The sequence below is a fragment of the Peromyscus leucopus genome, chromosome 8b (genome assembly GCF_004664715.2).
Source record: "Peromyscus leucopus breed LL Stock chromosome 8b, UCI_PerLeu_2.1, whole genome shotgun sequence".
NCBI classification, from domain to species: domain Eukaryota; kingdom Metazoa; phylum Chordata; class Mammalia; order Rodentia; family Cricetidae; genus Peromyscus; species Peromyscus leucopus.
In genome coordinates this window covers 55676058-55698990 of record NC_051086.1, presented here as the reverse complement: position 1 = coordinate 55698990, position 22933 = coordinate 55676058, and the positions used below count along the sequence as shown (strand labels likewise).

Sequence of the window (22933 nt, the reverse complement as noted above, 5' to 3'; positions counted from 1 at the left end):
AATTTGTATGAGCTGAGCCACTACAGTAGGAGGTAGGGAGTGAGCGAGGCCCTGGCCCTGACTGCAGCTTGTGTGTGTGTGTGTGTGTGTGTGTGTGTGTGTGTGTGTGTGTGTTGTTGGGTGGGTGAGTGGACACACTCGAAAGGGGGAGGGCGGGGGAAACAGCTTGGGACTGGTTTGAATGATGACTGAGGGTTTTCACTCTGCTGGCCCCTAGTTACCTGGCACCTGGCCCTGATTGCCTCAGGGCAGAGGAAGACAGGTGTGGTGGGTGAGTGTTAGCTACAATAGGCTGGGTGTGGATTGGGGTGTGGTTGGCTGGCTTTGAAAGGCACATTCATGGGCAAGTTTGGTTTCTGTCTGAATTAGCCAGTGTAGGATTGCCAGTGTCTCACTGGTCAGGAAGTCCCCAACATGTTGAACCATCAAGAAGTAAAAAACAAACAAACAAACCAATACAAATACACAAGGCAGGTAGAGTCCAGATCATCTATGCGGGGCTTCCTTCTTGTTTGTTTATATTTATTTTAGAGCCAAGAGTCTCCCTGTATAGCCCAAGCTGGCCTCAAACTTTTGGCCATCCTCCTGCCTCGGCCTCCCAAGTGCTGAGGGTACCATCATGTACCATTATGACTTGCTGCTTCTGGGCCTTTAAGCAGTAGCTTGGAGGTGAGAGCTAGCCACCTACACTAGGCTTTGTTACCAGGAGGCTGGTCACGGCTCCCTTCCACAGGTTCCCACATACACAATTGAACTGACAGGATGCATCTTATCTCCTGTGACTCCCTGGGGGGGAATTGCATCTCAGCAGCAGTGAAGTCTTTTTTATTTCATGATTATAGATTTTGGTCAAAATTATATTGCTGAAAGCTGTCATTGTATCCTGCTCCTTGAGGATATTTTTATGAAGGAAAGAATGGCAGTTGATGTGCAGAAGAATTTTAGAACCATCACATCTTTGTCTTGGAGGCTTTCCTGGCTGATGCGACCCAAGCCTAAAACCAGTATGTTCGGCAGGGAGGAAACGGATGCTGTAACATGCTTTCCTATGACAGCAAAAGTCTTTAGCTGAGAGCAAAGCTTTTCACAAAACTCTACGATTGTGTCCTGCCTACAATTTCAGACATTAAAATTATTTTTCTTTTATGAGGTGATGGTGGTAATTGATGGTAATGTGTTTGTTTATTTCAAATCTGAAATAGGCAAAATAAAAGTCTGTGACCTGATTTGAAAGGGCTGTATCCACGGCTTATGTTTAGAATGTGTTTTCCCACTGACAGCACACGTGTGTACATTTTTCCTCGTTGACTTTTTCCACTGGGTGTTTGAACACTCTCCGAAAATAAGATGTTACTCTGGGTGAGGAATCAGATTCCCCATCACCTGGGACTGTTGCTGTGATGTCTGGTGTTTAAAGGGAAGAAGGCCTATGATTTGAAGCTTGGTGTTTCTATTTAGTTACTGTGACTCTTTGGCAAAGTGACTTAGCATCTCTGAGTCTCTTTATATGTGGAAAGATGGCTGAACTGTGCTTCCTAGGTGAAGGTGTATCTGGTGGAGCTCATCCTATGGCTACCTGGCTTTACCGTCATGTAAATAGCGTTTCTCCTTCACTGTGGTTCAGAGATGAAGTACCAGGCCCCTGACCATTGGTGTCCAGCTAGAGAGTCCAATCACTGAGAAGTGATGGATTCATAATTTGATATTGTTACTGGGAGATGAGAGAAATTACTGAAATCATATCTTGTCCCTAGCTCCTTGCCCTACCTCTCTCTCTGCTTCCTGGCCACCTTGAGGAGAAGAACTGTGCAACTTCACATTTTTTCTGTCGTGATGTTCTGCCTTGGCACATCACAGACATACCTGAGCCCCAATAAACCCTCACACTTTTGCATTGTTTCCCTGTGACATTTGGTCACAATGATAAAAAGCTAACTCACTGGTGGGAGGTTGCCTGGCCCTATGTTTAGCAGCTCTGGGCCATGTATGTTCCTTGGACTCCCTGCTCCTTGGTGGCTTCCTCACAGTCCTGTATTCGTCTGCTATTGGACAGATGATCTGGAAACCCATGACCACTTGTGTTATTTAGAACCGGGTGGGAAGAAACCGGGGAGCGCTTGGGTTTGGGGACAGCATGGGGGCTTGGCCTGGGGAGCAGGGGGCCTGGGCTGTTCCTTCCAGCTCGCCTTGCCGTCATGGCCAGGCCTGGGGCCCAGCCCTCTGTTCTGTCAGGACATGGAGTCCCTCTGGGTCTGTTACTCTAGGTGCCGTTGCTGCTGCCTCTTTGTCTCCTGCTCTCCTTTGTCCACATCTCTTTGTGTTCCTGCCTGTCACTGCCTCCTGATCACAGGGACATTTCCAGATACTTCCCTTGTGCCCGGGTGAGCCTTCCCTTGGATGTGGGTCCCGAGGGACCGAAGCTCACAGTTCTGTTCTTCCTTTCAGAGAGAGAAAAGCACCATTCCCCGCAAATCCAAATTTCAAACCTGTGCACCTTCTAGGCAACACCCCCACCATCTTCACCACCACCTTGCCAAACTGGACCCCAGGGCAGCACACTGCCTCCAGCAGAACCCAGGCTCCCCTCCTTCCCTTGGCCCCCATCTCTCTTTTACAGGAAGCCTGGCCTTCTCTTGCCAACTGCCCTGGCTGCCTACACTGGCCTCTGTGCCTCCAGTGTCTCCCATTCTTGTCTTTAGGAGTGGCGGTGAGGTCTTTGTAGGAAATCTTAGGTCTTCTAGCCCCGCTTGCCTCACTCACTCGCTGGGCAGTGCTCCCCATGCTCTGTGCTCCCCATGCCCAGGGCTCCCCATGCTCAGTGCTCCCCATGCTCAGTGCTCCCCATGCCCAGTGCTCCCTATGCCCAGTGCTTCCCATGCCCAGGGCTCCCCATGCTCAGCGCTCCCCATGCCCAGGGCTCCCTATCCCGTCTGCCCACCTTCTCCTTCCTTCGGTGTTTCTCTTTTGTTGTAGTTAGGATGTTAATTGTGTGTGTCCGTGCTAATCCCCTGTCCTTTCTAGAGAATGATCTGTGGCACACACTTCTCATAGGATAGTGGGAAGCCTGAGAGCCCACCCACCCCAGCATCCCAGGGGAGGGACAGAGGCATCCTCCTGCCTGGCAGATGGCAGGAAAGAAGCAGGTCCCAGGGGACCCCCCTCACTTCCCGCTTCCTGGCTGCAGATGCTGGATGGATGGCATGCTGTGTGTAGAGAGCTGTCCTGTCTCCGCTGTGAGCTTTCTGCATTGTCTATGGGATGGAAGTCCACGGCCTCTCCTCACATCCCACACAGGTGTCATGGAGGATATGAGACCTACTCCCCAAAGACTGTCCCTGCCACTCTGGCTCAGTAGGTGCTTGGTGTGCTGGGGATTGACCAGGCTTTCCCCTCTGATACCCACGAACCCTGGAGCTTGGAAGGGCTGAAACTATGATTTCAGGGTCATGATGTGAAAACAAAGATGTCCAGGAGCAGATGACTTCTAAGAAAGGCAGTCATTCTTCTCTCTCCACCCCACCAACCTCAGAGCTTGACCAGGCCTGGCCAATTTGGATCTAAGTTCCCTCCTTTACTGCAGTTTTTTTGTTTGTTTGTTTGGTTGGTTGGTTGATTTTGGTTTTTTCAAGACAGGGTTTCTCTGTGTAGCTTTGGACCTTTCCTGGATCTCGCTTTGTAGACCAGGCTGGCCCTGAACTCACAAAGATCTGCTGCCTCTGCCTCCCGAGTGCTGGGATTAAAGGCGTGTGCCACCACCACCTGGCAGGTTTTTTTTTTTTTAAATTAATTAATTAATTAATTATTTTATTCCCAGTTGCCCCAGGTACTGGGGAGGTACTCTGTCCATTCTATCACACAGGCACTTTCTGAAGGACTGGCTTCATTACCACTCATCAAACGCCCCCCCCCCACCCCCAATCTCTTTGGGTCCAGACTGTGCATAGGACAGGGACATTGTAAGGACACCTGAAGCTTCCTCTGCATGGAAAAAGTTTACCTACTGGGGCCCTCAGGGCTGGGCCTGGCCCACATGGCATACAACAAGAACTTGATATATGCTGGCTGTCAACTGGCTTTCCCAAGGGCCAGTGCTTGGCATCAGCTACATCTGTCCCAGGTATGGGACAGCTAACCACAGCCACATTTGTAGATCAGAGCGGGGGGTGCTTACTGGGAGTCTCACTCCTCCTAGTTCCCAGACCAGAACCTGGCAGTGACCAATACTTGGCTCCGGTTTTCTGGCCCCAGACTGACTCTGCATCTTCATCCTTACCAGAGCCTCTGTAAGAGCCAGATGTATCCAGGGGCTGAGTCTGGACTCCAGCCCCTGCCTCTAGTCTGAGCTTGGATCCTCAACTCAGATGGAAATGACGAGGGCTCAGCATCACCCCCCCCCACCGGACAAGGCTGACGTGGTACCCTATTGCCTAGGCTCCAAAACCAGAGGACAGTTTCCTTCCCTACAAATCATAGCCCACCTGGGATGACCCCCAGGCACGGTGTGCAAAAGCCCCTTGCCCACAGCTGGCCTCCCCTCCTCCGCCTGGTAACTGGTATCTTTTCCTGGCCTGTGTGGGCAGCTTGCTGAGCACAGCTGCAGACAGGCTATATTTAGCCAGCTTTAATGAGCTCAGGGTGGCAGACGTCCGCCTTGGGAGCACTTTTTCTTGCATGTGTGCGTATGTTTGGGCCTGGCATGCTTCCTTCCTTTGTGCGCGTGCACGAATGCGTGCCCCTACACCTGGGGTTGTCCACTAATATGTGGCAGTGCACTGGTGTGTTCATTTACCTGGGGCTGGCGTGTGCTGTGTGCACAGATGCAAGTCTCTCTGCACAGCGTCTCTTGTGTTGGGGTTGTATACAGTTCCGATGCTTGTGGTGCAGAAAGGGAACAAATCATTAGTCCATTCGCTTGTTTGTTGAAAAAATATTTAATGAACACCTTTATTAGCCGGGGCCGTGACAGTCTCTGGGGATAAAACAGAGCAGAACCAAATGAACACAGTCTATCTTTTAAGGGTTTTATAGTCTGAGAGCTGGAGGAAAGAGTCCTCAAATAACGATAAAATTATAATTGTGGGCTGAAGAGATGGCTCAGCAGATAATGGCGCTTGCTGCCAAGGCTGACAACCTAAATTTTATCCCTGGAACCAGCATGGTAGGAGAGAATCAGTTCCCACAAATGGTCTTCTGTTCTCCACATGTGTGCACATAAGTGGTGATATTTGCCTGCTTGTGCATGTGCACGCACACACCACACACACACACACAACACACACACACACACACACACAAACACACACACACACACACACACGGATTGTAAAGATTTCTGGGCTAGAGAGAGTTGGCTCAGCAGTTAAGAGGACTGACTGTTCTTCCAGAGGACCCAGGTTCAATTCCCAGCACCCACAAGGAAGCTAACAACCATCTCTAACTCCAGTTCCAGGGGATCCAACATCCTCTTCTGGCCTCCATGGGCTCCAGGCATGCAGTGGTACATAGACACACATGTAGGCAGAATACCTACACACATAAAATAAAAATTAAAAAATTAAAGACAATTGTAAATATTTGTCCCAGGAAAGAGATCCATGATGCTTTGGGAGTGGGAGGAACACCCTCTCTCAAGGAGGAAGGAACATGGACGTTTCTGTAAGAAATTTGGGCACATGAGCAGTATTCAAAAGTTCAGGCATTGGAAGCAGAGGTTCAAGGGCCCTGTGGTTAGAGAGAAAAGGGGATGTTTGCCAATGGTTTGGAAGGCTGAGTTTGGAGGAAAAGAGGGGACAGAGGTAGAGGTAGGCGGAGTGGGGGCTGTGGGAAGACTATGGTTGGCAAAGAAGTGTGAAGCAAGAGGCAAGGTGGGACTAGAGAATTTGGTGACCCACGGAGCTGTAGAATGTCGCCTGGGTCTCTGGCAGAGGTCCAGCAGAGGGGAGGCTCATAAACCACATGGCAGGAAGAGAGCCTTGCAGAGGGACCCAAGTCACAGATGACCCAGTTGGCATCCACGGGGGCAGCTTCCTGGAGAGTGCCCGACCCAGAGGGAGCGTGCCTCTTCCCAGTTCTCCTACAGTGCCTCCCATGGCTCAACCTTACCAGCAGCTATGGCCTCTCCACTTCTGGGGCAGGGCTTAGGGTGTGTGGCCAGTGGTGGTGGTGGGGCACCGGAGGCCACTCAGTCTAGACCACTGACTTGATGTGGAGGAACCACACTGTCCTCTGTTTCTCTGAAAGCCAGTGTGGCCTTGGCCTTGGGTCCCACCTGGTTGAGCAGATGAAGGATCCCTCTGGTGAGGTCACAGGCATCTCCTTCCCTAATTTTCCTGTCAGCATCCCTGAGATGCCGCATCTTTCCTGGCATTACTTGATGTCTGCAGCCCTGTGCCATGCACACATGGGCACACATGTACCCACACTGGAGGGTACAGGGACCTTTAACCCAGTCCCTGGTCTCCTACTTATCTCCATCTGTAGCTCCTGGTGGATTCCTGGGTCTCAAGGTGGCCAGGCCTTTGAGTTCCCCTCCTTCATAGGATTGTGAAGGGCCCAGGCCAGGTCTTCGTTGTCCTTCCCTCAACTGGGGTGGGTGAGGTGGGAACCTTTTATTTTTACCTTGAAGGAATCTCTTGTGTCTTCACATCCGCTTTTCCTGGTAACAAAGGGAAAATGAGCTGAGGAACTTTGCCACAAACCTCCAGGCAAAGGCATTGGAGCCGGCAGAAAATATAAAGTCAAATCTCAGAAAGGGAAAAAAGAAAAAATCACCTTGTTACATGCACTTTGAAAATATTCTTAGTTTTGATCTGTTTTTTTTTTTTTTTTGAGTAGGCCGTGCGTGAACAAAGTAAAAGACTCAAAAGCCATGAAGGATGACGCACGTGTACCTCCCCCTGTCCTTCCCTGTGCCCAGCTCAGCTCACCCAGCCCTTCTTCCCAGAAGTGAAGACGATGAGAAGTGTTTCATGTCCCACTCCAGACTCTGCAAACATGAACATATCCATAAATATTCACTTCCATATATATTTTTATATACACCCCACACAGATGGGAGCACTCTGTGTGCTCCGTTTCCCTCCTTGCCTCCTGCCTTCTGTGGATAACATACCACGATTCTCTTTCTGTCTCAGAACATCTACCATGCTCGGGTTCACTGAGCTTGGCCTTGAGTGTGTGCTAGATGTCTGTGGCCTATTTTATTTAGCTTGTCCCCTATAGGTTGCCTCTTATCATTCAGTATTGTAAACAATGTAGCAGTGGTTAACGGGGTACGTGTAACAGGTTTCTCACGTGGACTTGGTGTTGCTGGGCCATAGGTGTTTTGTATTTTGAATGACATTGCCAGATGGCCCTCCGGAGAAGTTGTATTGTTTTTTTACTCTCACCAGCAAGGAATGAAGAAAACCTGTTTTCTCACAGAGTGTTGACAGTGACTGATCTGAGAAACAAGGGAGAGGAATTAGGGGTGGTTCAGGGTTCTCAGCACCTTTTTGTGTGTGAGAGCCATTTCCTGTCCCTTGGATGGGAGCCACTGAGTTTGGAAGGGATGACTAAAGGGGGTTTGGGCTGGATGAGGCTGCTACATTCCATTGTGAGGGTGTGGACTTCCAGGCAGACGAGTCCAGGACTGACGAGACAGGGAGTCTTACCAGTCGGGCCCAAAGACAGGAGCTGTCTGCTCTCCCTCCCAGCCCTGGCTCTTAGTGATGGGACAGGGCTGTGGTAGAGGAGACATTTGAAGACTGAGGAGTTCACCCTTTCTTACTCACTCTCTAACTTTAGGAAGTAAGAAGCCTGACCCGTGACCTGAGTTCAAATCCTCTCATGTGTGTGTGTGTGTGTGTGTGTGTGTGTGTGTGTGTGTGTGTGTCAGTTACCTTTTCCCAGACTGCGACAAAATATCTGTTAGGAATTTAAAGGAGAAAAGGTGATTTTTGTTTCATTGTTTTTTGACTCACAGCTTAAGTTCATCATGTGGGGAAGGCCTGTCCATGAGAGCCTGTGGAGTGGTTCATTCATACCTTGGAGGATCAGGAAGCAGGGATGACAGTAACTTTCAAAGCCTTGCTCTTAGAGGTCAATATCTGCTGCCTGGACGCCATGTCCACAACATCCCCAAACCAATACCACCATCTGGGGACTGGTTGTTCAGAAACTCAAGCCCATGGGGACATTCTACACTCGAGCCTTCCACTTCTATCCAGAGAAAAGTCCCCTTAACTCCTCTGAGTCTTATTTTTCTCTGTGAGATGGTTAGGATAACCTGGCTTCTCAGGAGAATGTGAAGACTGCCTGAGACACGGGGTGAGGACTGCACACTGGAGACACAGATGAAGGGACCTGTGTTCTGTACAGAGGGCTCAGTGGGGACACCAGGGTTGGGGATGTCACACCCTTCTGGCCATCTCACCAGGCCTAATTCAAGATGGTGGCTTTCTAGCCCTGAAATGTGTTTCCTTAGCTGAGTTATTTCTCCAAGCTGTTCCCATGCTTATTTAGAGTACTCAACACTATGTTCTTTAGAGGTAGGGTCTAGGACCCAGACCCTAGCAGTGGGCAAGGGGTAAGGGCAAGGGCAAGGGGCAAGGGCAAGGGGCAAGGGGCAAGTTTTCATCTGGCTGTATCTCTTTAAAACCGCTGGCTTACTGACAGCCTATATACAACACCTCTGCCTGTTAGCTAGGCAAAGCCAGGTGGATACGATTGGATTTTGACCTTGAGAAGCTTAAGGAGGCACATGAGGGATCTCAGTTTCCAGATCCTGAGTGAAAAATCCATCCCAGCATCCCTACCAAGTGGCTATTGCATAACTTGCTTGCATAACCCCAGTAAAAGAGAACTCCCTGCCTGCAGGCTGACACAGGCCACTGTGGACAGCTGTGAACACTTCCAAAGCATGCTCAACCAGGAGATACTCACCCCACCATGACATGTTGTTGTTCTGCCCTTTACTTGGCTCAAGCATGGCTCAGCATGCATCTATAACTGGATTTGCAGTGTAGATCTGTGGTGTGGATCTTTACTGTGGAACAGTATACAGTGTATATTTACTAAGTAATCTATAGTATGTGTCTGTGGAGCCTGTGGTTTAGATCTATGGTGTGGATCTTCAGTGTATATCCCCAGAGTAAGTAGGTCTATGGTAGGGAATTCATGGCATGGATCTTCTGTGTGCATCTGCAGCATTAATTAGTGTTGTAAATCTGCTATGGGAATCAGCATGGATTCTTCAGCATGGATCTTCAGAATGGATCTGTAGTGTGGATTCTGCAGCCTGGGGATGCAGTGTGGATCTGCAGCATGGATCTGCAGCCTGGGAATGCAGTGTGGATCTGCAGATCTACTTGGTTGACTCCTCTCCAGGTTGGCTCTAGACTTTGTACAGTGTTCCTGCCAAGTTATCAGGCTCAATTATATGTCCTCAGTGTGGCCTGAAGTCCTCATTTTGAACTATAATTCTGGTTTGGGCAATCTCATTTTGCAGCCCTGGGTCATATGAGTAGATTTGGTTATATGACCTAGATAAGTTTTAGGCGTGTGATGTGGACTTGGTCATATGACTGCTTTGTTCACATGATCCTTCAAGCTCGAGATCCTTGTAGCCTGATGCTGGATTTTTTGAGTGTTTTCAGCTCTGCCCCAAGTTGGGTGATAGATAACCAGCAGAGCAGAAATCAGAAAGAGATACTGAGTTATGTGTTAAAACCAGATACAAGACATAAGTTTGTGTGACCAGTTTGTAAATGTTCTTGGTGTAAATGTGACAACACACGCTTATAGTGCCTATTCAGTGCCCATATTCATAAATACTTTGAGACTGAAATAAATATGGGCTAACTAAAGAAATAGTAGAACATAAAGAAAAGTGAAGAATGGGGGGAATCAACTACTGTCCCAGTGTAAAGAAAAATTTACATTTAGATGATTTCCTCTGGCTACAAGATTCAAGACCCCTATCCATCCCTTCCACCTACCTAGAATGCTGTTTTCCCAAGGCTGGGTGCACCTCCAGGGGAGGGTGACCTGGTGTATGACTGATAATTGAAGCCAGGTACTTTCAAGTCCAGCTCTGAGGAGCCTTCGGGGACTGCCTAGCAGCAAGACTGGGCTAGAGTAAGAAAGGAGGCCCATGTTAGTCAACTCTCTGTTTAAAACAACAACAACAACAACAACAACAACAACAAAACACTTGATGCAATTAACTGCAAAGAAAGAGAGGTTGAGCACTCAATGGAATTCAGCTGGTTCATTTTCAGTTTTTCAAGTAGCCCCAGGGAAAGGTGCATTGGATTAGGAAATTTCTCGGTTTTATGAGAGCCCAGGAACCTTCTGGAAAAGGCCTGTTGTTTTTCCTGTTTCCTGCTGTCCTGTCTTCATCCTGCTATTGGAGATCAATCCCCACCTATTATTTTGGCTCAGAGTCTCAGAGGTGTCAGTCGATGGTTGTTTGGTGTCAGGGTGGCACAGTATACCGCGTTGAGAACATGTCGTGGAGGAAGTGTTCACCTCCTGCTGGCCAGGAAGAAGAGGAGAGACAGGACGGGCCTGGGGGTCCCAGAGACACTTCAAGTCCACACCCCTTCCTCACACCAGGCCCCATTTTCCAGTAGAACTGCAGCTTGGGGACCAAGCCTTCAACACATAGGCACTGGTGGGACATTCAAGATCTAGTTCAGAGGAAGAGAGCAAAGCCACCAGGTTGCTGCAAAAAAAAAAAAAAAAAAAAAAAATGCTTCTGCCTATATGCATGATTCTGTCTTGCAGACATTTAGGTCTGTTTCAGGACAAGCTACATGGTTTGAGGCTGGGCCAGCTCCACTCAGTTCAGCCCCTGGGTAGCTGGTGGAGGTGACAGCCACTTCCAGGGGACTGGTAGAGTGGAGAATGAAACTGAGTAGTGAGCATTTGCTCCTGCTAGGTCCTGGCACTGGGTGGCAAGTGGCTGGTGACAGTTGGGTTCCCTTGCTAGGCTAGGGCGATGTTTTGCTTAGAGAACCAAACCCGTGGGTGCTGACCTTGGCTTTTGTCTCTGGAGCAGTATGGTGCATGGTAATTAGAAGGGATGATCAGGATTTGTGCTTTCCCAAGGCTGTGATTAAGCAAAAATAGCCTCTATTCTTCAGCCGGCAGAAAGAACCATGGTGAGCTGAGTGGGTCACCAGTCCCAGAGCTGGGGCTGGCAGGGTGCTGGGAGCAGGCACTGTGGTAGCTGGCCTGCCTCAAAGCCCCTCATAAAAGACTGTCACAAAACTGGTTTACCTACCCTAAGTATGAGCCCAATAGGGACCCAGCCTGAACAGGGCCAGGCAAACAGAAATGAACAGGTAGTGGAGAGAAACAGGTGGCTTCATGACCAGGTCTCGGGGCCCCTTGCAGGTGGCTTTCCACTACCCAGGATCCTTTGCTAGCCTCTCAGCACCAGAAAACCTGGGGAATCACGCAGGTCAGGAGGTGCTAGCATTCCCAGAGTACCTTAGGTTCTAGCTCTTCCCAGGATTTGCCCAGGGAATTCTGCCTCACCGAGGAAGAGGGGTTGTCCCCTGAACAAGTCTCTGGGGGCTTGGAGAGGCTGTGTAGCTGTGAATACCAGAAATCATCGCTTCTAAACAGTTTTCTTTTTTTTTTTTTTTTTTTTTTTTTTTACAAAAATACCAGACCCTGAAAGCTGACAACTTCTGCTTTTACGAGGCTTCTAGTTTTAAGGAAAATAAAGCAACCATATACTTACAGGTCACGCCCCATTCAGCATGTGAGGTAACATCCTGGTCTTGGTAGATCCGAGCAGACTTTCCGGAAGGAGTGGCTTCTGAGTAGGGTTTTGTGGAACACACATGAGTTTTCTAGTTTGCAGAGGGAAGAAAGGCTCAGAGGCACAAAGCTTGGTGTAAGCCAAGGTGACGAGGAGCGGAAGAGTTTGTGTTGTGGGAGAATCAAACCCAGTGATCCTGATCATTGTGCGAGGTTCTTAAAAGAGCTAGGCTTTGCTGGGTGTGGGGGTAGCTACCTACAACCCTAGTATGCAGAAGGCTGAGGCAGGAGGATTGCCAAGGATTGGAAGCCAGCCTGGGATACATAGTAAGATCTAGTTTTGAAACAGCAGTGGCAGCAACAATAGCAACAATACCAAGCCTTATGGGAAGGGGACAGACAGACGACAGACAGGGCAATCTTAAGGCTACACTCTTGCTTGTTCACGGAGACCTCTACTATTCCATGGGTGACTATGGTCTTGGCAGCAAGTGCTCAAGGGAGCAGAGTCTGCATCTACCAGGCAAGGTTTCCTGGCCTCACTGACGGAGAGCACATCTATGCCTCTGTGCATCCAAGGAAGCAAGGTTCTGTCCCCAAACTGCAGAGGGAATGAGATGCTTCCTTTCTGCTGGGGGTTGAGGCAGGGAGAGGCCACGCTGCAGATACCCCTACCCAGTGTCTGGCCCTCAGCTCTCATCCCTACTGGTTGGGGAACTGTTTCAGCATCATCTATGGTCAAGATGCCCTGTGCATCCACCAGTTCCATGAGTATTGTGTGGGCCCCAGGGAGCTGACACCAGGCAGATGGAGGCTGTGGGAGCTCCTAGGTCTGTGTCACCAGTGAAGATGCAGGCTTCAGCCCCCACCACCTAGCAGAGGGCATGGTGCCCGGAAGACAGCAGGACCCTCATGTCTTCCCTGCAAGTTATTTATAACCTCGCAATGGTAATTTGTGGCAATCACAGCATTTAATCCTGTAATCACACTGCAAGCAGGCACCCAGCCCAGTGAGGTCGGTGAGCCTGCCAGGGTTCGGGGAGGGACTTGGCAGCAGGACAGGGAGTGTGGAGGCGGTGATGTCCTTATCAGCCTCCACCCCATCTTGTCAGCCATGCCCCGCCCCCCTGCACCCTGGATAATGCGAATAACAATAGCAGCTAACACAATTCACAGGTGTCATATTCTATGCCTTGTTCTAAAGCTCCTCACTCATAGGAACTCCCTTATCTCCACTGCCGCTCCCTAAGGGAGTAATATTATCACTGTGTCGTTCCTGCGCTCCAGGCGAGGAAACAGGCTTAGGTCACACAGCTGATAAGAGCCCTGTCTTGAACTCAGGCCTTTTGGTTTCAAAGCCCAGGGTTTTGGAGACTATAGTCTCAGAGGTAGAGATGTCCCATCTACCTCTGTCCCACCTCTACTATTACCCTTGGCTCTGCGGACACTCTGGTTTCCTCCATGCACCTGCTCCGGAGACGCATACATGCTCAGGAGACCACATGCACCACCACAAGACTACTTTTTACTTTGTGTTGGCGTTGGCTTCTTTCCCAGACATGCTTTCCCCAGTGACAAATGGTTGTAGAAAGAGGACTCGGGCAGCAGACCTGGACTCAATTCATCAGATGCTCTCCGCATTTTGCTTCTGCAGAGAGGCACAGCCTGCAGCTTGCATCTTGGAAGGGCGGGGCACTGCCTGGCTGAGTGCCCTCTTCTATGGAGGTGGGGCCCTCTAGCGGGGATTCCGTGGCCTTATTTGTTATATGGCTGGCCCAGAGGACCTGGGATGTGTAAACTACACATTTTAGAGTTTACTCATCTGTAGAATGGGGCTAAGGACAAGAGCCATCTAAACTGAGAAGGCACATGGGAAGATGGGTGAGTTGACACGAGCCAACCTTAATGAGGACTCATTGAAGTGGACCCATTGCTATTGGCTTTCACGGTCACCCTGTCCTGAGTGCAGAATTTAGGCTTCCCCCATTCAGGCTCAGGGCCAGGTCTTTTGTAGTTAGAAAAAGACAGAGGGCTGGGGGGAGGACGGCGCTGTGCTACCCTTCAATCTCAGCACCCAGGAGGCAGGGGCGAGGAGGAGGGTGAATCCCATGTCAGCCTAGTCTCGATAAAAACTACAAAACAAAAACCAGAAGTAGGGGTGATTAAAGCACTCGCCATACAAGTGTGAGTGCTGGGATTGGAATCCCCGGAACTCACATAAAGCTGGACACAGTAGACCACGTGTCTGTAGTTTCAGTGTTCTTACTGCAAGATGGGAATTGAGACAGAATTATCAGAGGTTTGCAAGTGACCCTGTATCAAAGAAGGTGAAAGGTGAGGACCAATGCCTGTCTTCTGACCTCCACATGTAGGCTGTGGCACTTGTGCATGGGTATACACATACATCTCTCTTTCTCTCTTTCTCTCTTTCTCTCTTTCTCTCTTTCTCTCTCTCTCTCTCTCTCTCTCTCTCTCTCTCTCTCTCTCTCTCTCTCATACACACACACACACACACACACACACACACACACACACACACACACACACACACACACACTCTACATAAACTGACAAAAACAGACAGGAGAATTAGAAAAAGTGGCAGGCAGAGCCAGGCCTTGGGAACGCTTGTCTTGGCCTCCTCCTTGTAAGACCCAAACTGCTCCATTACCCAGAAAACAATTTACATCCATACAGCAGCAGTTCAGGGCTCACAGAGCAGTTTCCTCTAGCCCAGGTTGTGTCTTAAGGACTGGACAGAACTTAAGCAGTTCAGAACTGCTCTTCCCAGTTGAGAACAACTCCTTGTCTAGAATTTGTTGCAGGTAGTTCTCCCTGGATCAGGCTGGGGAATGTTGATCTAGATCTAGGTTGGCTACAGTCATGGGAAAGACCTCCATTAACCCTTCTGGGGTGAGGATTATCCTCATCTAGAGTGGAGTTTCCCATCAACAGAGGCAAACAAGTGCTTCATAGAGAGTTGTGAGTTTCAGCCACACACAGGCAGTAGTATCCATTTCTTGGGGGAGGGAGAGGGGCCGTGATGGGCTGGATGAAGCAAGGACTCTTTGGGTGGCAGACATTGTTGATGTATAAAGGGTGGCTGTGGGATATCTGAGAGCATGGGTCTTAGGTCAAGCACTGGCACATTAATCTGGAGAAGTCTAGATAAACATCTTATGGTTTGAGGGCTATGAGTCTGTCGACACTCCTGAAGTCAGGCCTGTGGTGTGAAAGCAGCCATAGATGATACATAAAGGGATGAACTCTCTTTGTGTGCCAAGAAAACTTCATTTACAGAAACAGGTGGAGAGTCTATCCTTGGCTGTGGACCCCCTGTGTTAGAACAGTGGGAACTCAGGGGTCCCCCGAGAACCCTTCCTGGGGGAGATGTTGGCTTAGGCAGCTAGCAGGAGTGGGAAGAGTACTTCTGAGTGACCCCAAAGTGCCTGTTTGATGCCATGTGTCATGCCAGATGGTGGCCTTCCCTTTCTGAGTGGTCACCTTCCCTGGGACCGTGGTCCTATAGTTCAAAGTCTTACTGTTTCACTAAGAGCTTCAACCCGTTTTTTTTTCTTTTTTTTTTTTTTTCTTTCTTTTTTTTTTTTTGTGGTGGAAATGGAACCCAGGGCCTTGTTCATGTTAGGCAAGTGTGCTGCTCTACCTCGGAGGTACACTCCCAGTCCCAAGCAGATATTTTTAAAAAATACTGTTTTTTTTTTTTTTTTTTTTTTTTTTTTTTTTTTTTTTTTTTTTTTTTTTTTTTAAAGCAGGCTGAGATGGGCGAGTTGTTACAGCGGTTAAGAGCATTTGTTCAGGTTGGGGATTTAGCTCAGTGGTAGAGCGCTTGCCGGTTTTGGTCCTCAGCTCTGAAAAAAAAAAGAGCATTTGTTCTTGCAGAGAACAAATGGGTTCAATTATCAGCCTCCACATGGTGGCGCACAACCCTTTCTAACTCTAGTCCCAGGGGCTCTGATGTCCCCGGCTCTTCTCACCTTTGTGGACAACAGGACACATGTATGACACAGATATACATTAAGGCAAAACATTCATAGACGTAAAGAGCACCAAAACAACAACAACAACAACAACAAAAAGAGGCTGGTAAAATGGTTCGTCAGATAAAGGCGCTTGCCGCTAAACCTGATAACCTGAGCTCGGTCCCTAGGATCCACATGATCAAAGGAGAGAATTGACTCTGTGGGCTGTCCTCTGCATGTTCTGCATGTATAGACAAACAAAATAAATAAACAATGTAACAGAAGAAAAATAAACAACAACACCACCCCCCCAAAAAAAAAAAGAGAAGGAAAACAAAAATAAAAAGGAAATTTTTCTAATGAGTCCTGTCCTGGTACAACAGTAAAGGCTGAGAAGTCCTGTAATCTGCCCTCTGTCCAATGCCCATGAAATATAGTGGCATCATTTCTGGCTAAGGCCAAAGGCCTGAGCTCCAGGGGAGCCAGGGATATAAGTCCCCAACTCCAGCCAGATGGTGGAGACCCAAAAACATAATATCCCAAGGCTGACACTGTGACCATCCCAACCCTTTTGTTTTGTTCAGACCTTAGCAGAAGGGATGGCGCCTGCCCACCCCAGGGGCTGAATCTTCTCAACTCAGCCTCTGTGGTCAGAGCTAACCCTCCTGGAAGCCCCCCACAGGCACACCTGGGAGGCACAGGGAGACTCTTAGCCTGGTCACCCTTAGATGACACAGCGGCTCTCCAGCTGTTCTCAAGGGTCTTTCGTATCAAGTTCCTGGATGTCACAGGACTCTAGCACAGCCGCCATTCTGCCCTGAAGAAGTAAACAGGGCAGCTCTTTTTTAGGACATCCTGTCTTGTCTGTGATGGCTGGCCTCAGCTGGGCTTCTTTTCTTTAGAAGGGCAAAGCCGTTTTGTGTGGAATATACTCCAGAGACAGGGTCCTGGACTGGGTGCCCCTCCCTAGCTCCCGACTATCTCTCCAGCTTCCCAATAAATCAGGGCCTCCCCTGTGTGGCTAGCCACACCTTGGGAGCACTAGGGCAGTTGAGAGCCTGCTGCATTCTTTCTGTCCTCTCTGCAGGAGAACTGTATCGGGTGTCCCTTAGAAGACAGAGATTCCCAGCTCAAGGAAGCATCGAGATCCATGAAGATGGCGAGGTGTGCTGGGTTTCAGAGGCATCCGGTCTGTCTGTAGCCAGCCTCTTAGGAAGAGCCCTAGGAGGGTAGACAGGCTGGCTGCCTAGCCTCCATCCAGTTCTTCCTTGCTGGATGACCCTTGGGTAGCTCCCTGTTCTTCTCTGGGCTTCAGGCTCCTGTAGGCACAAGAAGAGTCACTGTAGGCTCATTTTGCTGTCCTGTCCATTGAGGGTCCGGCCCTCCTGGGAGCCTTCTGGATGCCCCAGAGTCCCACAGGGGTCGTGGAGTGTCGGCCATCGTCCCCATGTCTCTGTCCTTGTGCATCCTGGGGTCCTGCTGCCTGCCTGCCTCTATCCCTGCCATGTCCCTCTCAGGAAGGCTGCTCACAGCGTTCCTGTAAGACACACGTTCTCCTGATGGTGCTGCATGGGGGCAATGTCCTGGACTCCGGCTCTAGTGACCCTTCCTGCAAGGCGGCCGACATTCACACCTTCAGTTCCGTGCTGGAGAAGGTCACGCGCGCCCACTTCCCCGCTGCCCTGGGCCACATCCTCATCAAATTTGTCCCTTGTCCTGCCATCTGCTCGGAGGCTTTCTCGCTCGTCTCGAAGTGAGTCATTTCGGCTTGTTTGTACAGTCTGGGTTTGGTGTGGGAGGTGTATGTGGAGGGGATACCCTTGCCTTGGGAGGCCTGTCGGGGGTGTCAAGTCAGAATTGCTGAGAGCATCCTTCGTGGGATATGGTCATTAAGAGTCCTCCGTCAGGGACCTGGGAGTGCCAGGGTCCCCATACTAGCCCAGACTCACTTCCTGTGCTTCAGTTTGAATGAAAGAAAAAACAGGCTTTGAGAGATTTATCCATCATCCCCCCCCCCCCCCCCCCAGCTAGCCAGAGAATGGAGCCGGAAGTCACACCGAGGCAGCCTCACTCCAGAGACCAGCCCTGTAGGATAGGTACTCTAATGGAGGTTGCCCAAGATATGGCTAAGTACTCAGTCAGGGAAAACTTCCTGGAGGAGAGTTGATTTGAATGTCATAGTGTGGGCTAAGTGTATGTTCTCTTTGGTCGGCCTGGACTTGAATCTTGGCTGCGTGACCTTGGGGAATTGTGTCACCTCTTCCTGCCTTAAGTCCCCCATCTGTAAGATGGAGGTGATGCTAGTGTTGGAGTGCAGGTGGGTCTAAACCCCTCGCAGCACATGGGAGGTGTCCACTCACACAGAGCTGGGCTGCCACTGGCTGCCACACTAGCATCCATCCTCCTGGGGCCAGGGGCACGCTCAGCCCGTTTCCTGTTGGTGGAGAGTGAGATGATACTGATATGATCCTGTCCTAGCTCACGGTAGAGACCCAGCTCGTAGGAGCAGGGAGGGAAAGGGCAGTATGACAGAAGCACAGGCTGAACTCAAGGCCACTTCCTGCAAGTGCCAGTACATCCCTCACATTGTGGACCTGGGTACCAGTGAGGGGCAGACTGAGAGACCAGCGGCTCTATGGGAACTGGTCCTGTGGGGGAATTCCACCCACCATGCTGGGACCTGAGGCTTCCAGTGCCCTAGGTGTCACTGTTGAAGTAGCTGAAGGTACTGGATTCCTGGAGCCAGCTGGACACCTGCTTTCTTTCCAGTTGTCTGCAAAATAGTCTTTGTGCCCCTGCAGAACCCACATGGCCCAGACAGCGAGTAAGTTCTTGAGACTGAAGCAGGGAGGCCAGACTGTCCTGCAGGTGGAGTGAAAGGGGAGCTGTTGGCACCCCTGCCTCACACCCCATCACGTGACCTTGGAAGCCCCTCCTTCAAGCCCCTCCTCCAGGCTTTCTTCTTTGTGTGGAGCATACTCAAAGTCCCATGAGAAGGGGAGCTGTGTGCTTCGCTTTAGCGAGGTGGAGCTCTGAGCCCAGAGGCTCCAGTGTGGGATGGGCCTAGGAGCCCTGTTTTTCACTTCCAGTGGCTCAGGATCTAGCAAGGGCTGGATCATTCCCCTTCCTGCTCACTCCCTGACTGGTGCTCAGAGGCTGGTTTTCCTGGGTTCCCAGGGTCCCCTCAGGTGGCTCTCCATCAGATATACAAATCAGGAAGCAGGTTAGGTCTATGGCTTTCTAGCTTAGCCAATTGTCTCAGTATCTGGTGTGACCCATGTCAAACACAAGATGTGCAGGTGCCTATGGAGCAGCCGAGCTTCCTAGACAAGGGCTGGCTGCTGCTTTTCTGTTGTAGGATTTAGGAGCAGCTGAGCAGGTGGCCAGGCTCTGGTCCCTCACACTCACAGCAGTCCTAGAGTTAATCTTGCTGGTCCACAATCCATCTTAAGACCCACCCCCAGGATGGCTGACCTCCAGAGCTGGGTCATCCCTATCTCCAGGAAGACGGATGTCCAGGCTATTTGAGGGGACAGCAGGAGGGAGCTTACCTCTCCCCCAGGCAGCTCTTGCCAGGGCCATTAATCACCCATAATCACTGCTGGGAGGGAGCTCCTTCTCGGCTAATTAAAATCTCTCCGGCTGCAATTGAGGCCTGTTTCCTCTAATTTGTGTTCTTTGGAGATGAGAAATGGTTGGTGGGGCCTGCCTTGCACACTGCTAGGACTCTGCCACCTGCTGAGGGTGCCTGAGTCCTCTCACCTGCCCTGGATTCTGTCGGTCCTTAGCCCCGTCTGCTCTAGGCTTTAGGCACTCTGGAGCTAGGCATGTAGGGTAAGGACAGGCTGTTGGCCTGGGTAGGACGTTCTCAGACTCCTTTGTGTCTGTTCTAAAAAGTCAAGCCCAACAAGGCATCAGGGGTGGGTGTGCCAGAGGACAGAGGCAATCCAGGTAGGGTTGGGAAGACAGGTGGGTCTGAGCTGTCCAGAGGGGGCGGGACTTCCTAGTAGGGAGGTACAGGGATGCAGTGTCCTCTGGGAGTGGAGTTCTGTAGGGCAGGCTCCCAGCTCTCTCTGCAAAACCTCTGAAGCAGAGGATCAGTCCCCTGCACATGGAACATACCATCATACAGGCGCCTAGGTGCCACCTTCACACTGGAGCCATTGTCCTAGCTCGACGATTGATGTGCCCCCACAGCTCTGTTCTCAGCTTCCCCAAAGCCTCTCTTGGGGGTCTAATTCAGCCCCTTCCTCCTCCAGGAGGTCTACCACGATGCCACTTTCCCATACTGTTCTATGTTAGCTGATTCTCTAGGTTCTTTCAGAATTGGGGGGTGTTTCTAGGCTCCTGCCAGACAGCGTGGCTGTTCCACACCATAGGCTGGCGTGGACCGGCATAGATGGAGTCAGCACAGCCTCGAGTCCTCATCCTTTTTCCCTCCTGCCCCATGCTTGTGCTTTGCCTCCTGGGACCTATCCTGGGGCCTTGACATCTTTCCGGAGCTGGGCCTGGTGCCCCGGCAGCGTGGGTGTTCTTCCAAAGAGCCCACAGCCCCACACCACCCACTTCTTGGTCCTGGCTAGGCTGACTTTGGGTCCCCATGTCTGCAGCCTGAACCCCTATAGCCACGACGAGGGCTGCCTCAGCACCAGCCAGGACCACGTTCCCCTGGCTGCCCTGCCCCTGCTGGCCATCTCCTCTCCACAGTACCAGAATGCTGTTGCCACTGTCATCGAGAGGGCCAACCACATCTATGGAGAGTTTCTCAAGTCCTCTGATGGGATTGGCTTCAGTGGGCAGGTAGGACAGCCTGCTTTCTCCCACTCTGTGTCAGCCACCACCTGAAAGACGGGCTGGGGTCTGCTGCAGGGATGAAGGCAGGTTAGAATTGTAGCATCTGAGTTTGAAGGAGGCTTTTGATGCGGGGAAGATCCCCATTTTACAGACAGAAAAACTGCCCTGATTTGGAGTCCATGCTGCCCTTAGCTGGTTTGACTCCTAAGCATGGCCTGACCACTGACCTCAGACTGACCCCAGAGGAAATCTGTTGTCGGGATGAGCCTACACCCTCCATTTAGGCTCTAAGCACCTCATTAGGATAAATTCCCTATTCTCTCATGGGAACACGCCCCTGCTCCGACTGGATTTGGGGTGAGAGGGTTGTGGCAGGCAAGTCTGCAGCCCAGCTGTGCCTCTGCAGGTGTGTCTCATCGGGGACTGTGTGGGCGGCCTCCTGGCTTTCGATGCCATCTGCTACAGTGCGGGACCCTCAGGGGACAGCCCTGGCAGCAGCAGCCGGAAGGGGAGCATCAGCAGTACCCAGGTGTGGTCAGGCTGGGGGATGGGAGAGGATGTGTCTCTGGGTGTCTCTCCTAAGAACAGAGAAGCAGGTGGCTCCCCCAGGGAAGGTAGTGCTGGGCTTTCATGTTGGCATTATGATGTCTATGGTACAAAGGGTTATTATGGAAATAGCAAGAGCATGTTAGCGCAGAGCAAGAAACAGGCGGAGAGGAGGCCTACTAGTGTTTGTCCTAAGTGGTCCATCCCTGTGGCCATAGGAAATGCTCTGTGCCTAAGTTACCCTCCCCCCCACCGCCATGAGCCTTTTGGAAGCATAGTTTCCACATGTTTAGGAGAAGGGGTTCACTTATGCCCAGGGGAGGAGGCAGGGCTCCAGGGCACCCATGATCGCTATGCTTTCTGCTCAAGGACACCTCTGTGGTGGAGGAGGACTGCGATCTGGCGAGCAGCAAGCGTCTCAGCAAGAGTAACATCGATGTATCCAGTGGAGTGGAGGATGAGGAGCCCAAGAGGCCATTGCCACGGAAACAGAGTGACTCCTCCACCTATGACTGCGAGGCGATCACCCAGCATCACGCCTTCCTCTCAAGGTAACCCCTCTCCAGCTGCGGCCTTCACAGTGTAACAGTATCCATGAGAGTAAGGGCCTTGGCTCAGAGTCACCAAGGGAGCCTGTGACCAGGCAGTCATCCCAGACCCTTCCACAGGGGCCCATAGATAGTGGAAATTCTGGAACCAGGGCCGCTTGTCCTTGACTCTGCATCCACACCAGAGAATTTCCTGTTTGTCTCTGCTCTGTTCAACCCTGCATACACTGGGCATGATCTGTTCCCCCTCTCTGGGCTTTGGTTTCCTCTTCTGTGAAAGGATAGGGCTGTCCAGCCACTTCTTGGCATAGCTTAGAGAACCTAGAGAGGTCACAGATAGTGTACTTGGTGGGTTATCCCAGGGGTTCATATTTGTTGTTTCTCAGAGGAGGGAGTATCACATCACTGGGTCCCAAAGATCTGGGGCCAGCACTCTGCTTTTCCTGTCCTCACATCGGTGTCTTGAACATGACAAACTCCATAAACTGTCCTTTCACTTTCTAGAGGAAATGGTGAGAGCAGCTAAATGAACCACCTGCACATTGATTCAGATTGAGAGAAATAAGCATTGAACATAGACCCAAACTGGCACAGGGTGGGGGCACTTTTCCTCTCCATTTCCCCCCTTTCCTCTCCTCTCCACCTTCCCTCACTTGCTCCCTAAGTTATAAACATCATGGGTCATGAGAAGAGTGTTTTTTGAAACACATAATTTATATATAGTTTTACTTAAAAACAAAGAATCCCAAAGCCTCATACTGTGACCTCTCCCTCATATAATTAAAAATGCTTGATAAATATTCCTTTTTTTGTTTGTTTGTGCTTTTTTTTTTTTTTTTTTTTTTTTTTTTTTTTTTTTTTTTTTTTGAGACAAGGTTCCTCTGTGTAACAGCTCTAGCTGTCCTGGAACTCACCCTATAGATCAGGCTGGCCTTGAACTCACAGAGATCTCACCTGCCTCTGCCTCCTGAGTGCTGGGATTAAAGACATGTACCACCACTGCCTGGCTGGTAAAGATTCTTAATGCACTAAATTTGGGTGAATAACTACTTCCTTAATCTCACTAATGGGATATGTTTTGTTTTTTTTCTGGTTCTTTGTAGTTATAAAAAGCACTGCACTGGACATCTTTAAAAAAAGATTACGTTTAGTTTTACTTATGTATGTATGTGTCTGTGTATGTATGTGCAAGTACCTGCAGAGGCCAGAAGAGAACATTGGATCCCCTGAAGCTGGAGTTAGAGGCGATTGTGAGCTACCTGATGATGGGTGCTGGGATCCAGTTGTCTGCAAGAGCACAATGCTCTTGACCAC

At 50.3% G+C, this 22933-nt stretch overlaps 1 protein-coding gene across 1 annotated transcript in view; it reads left to right on the top strand.

The window, feature by feature from the left end:
* Pitpnm3 (PITPNM family member 3) overlaps positions 1–22933 on the top strand; it is a 92103-nt gene that overhangs the window by 46759 nt on the left and 22411 nt on the right. The window contains 5 exon segments of the mRNA XM_037201331.1: positions 16819–16895; positions 17249–17484; positions 20342–20531; positions 20932–21054; positions 21441–21622. Of these exon segments, the coding sequence (XP_037057226.1) occupies positions 16819–16895; positions 17249–17484; positions 20342–20531; positions 20932–21054; positions 21441–21622 (808 nt within the window).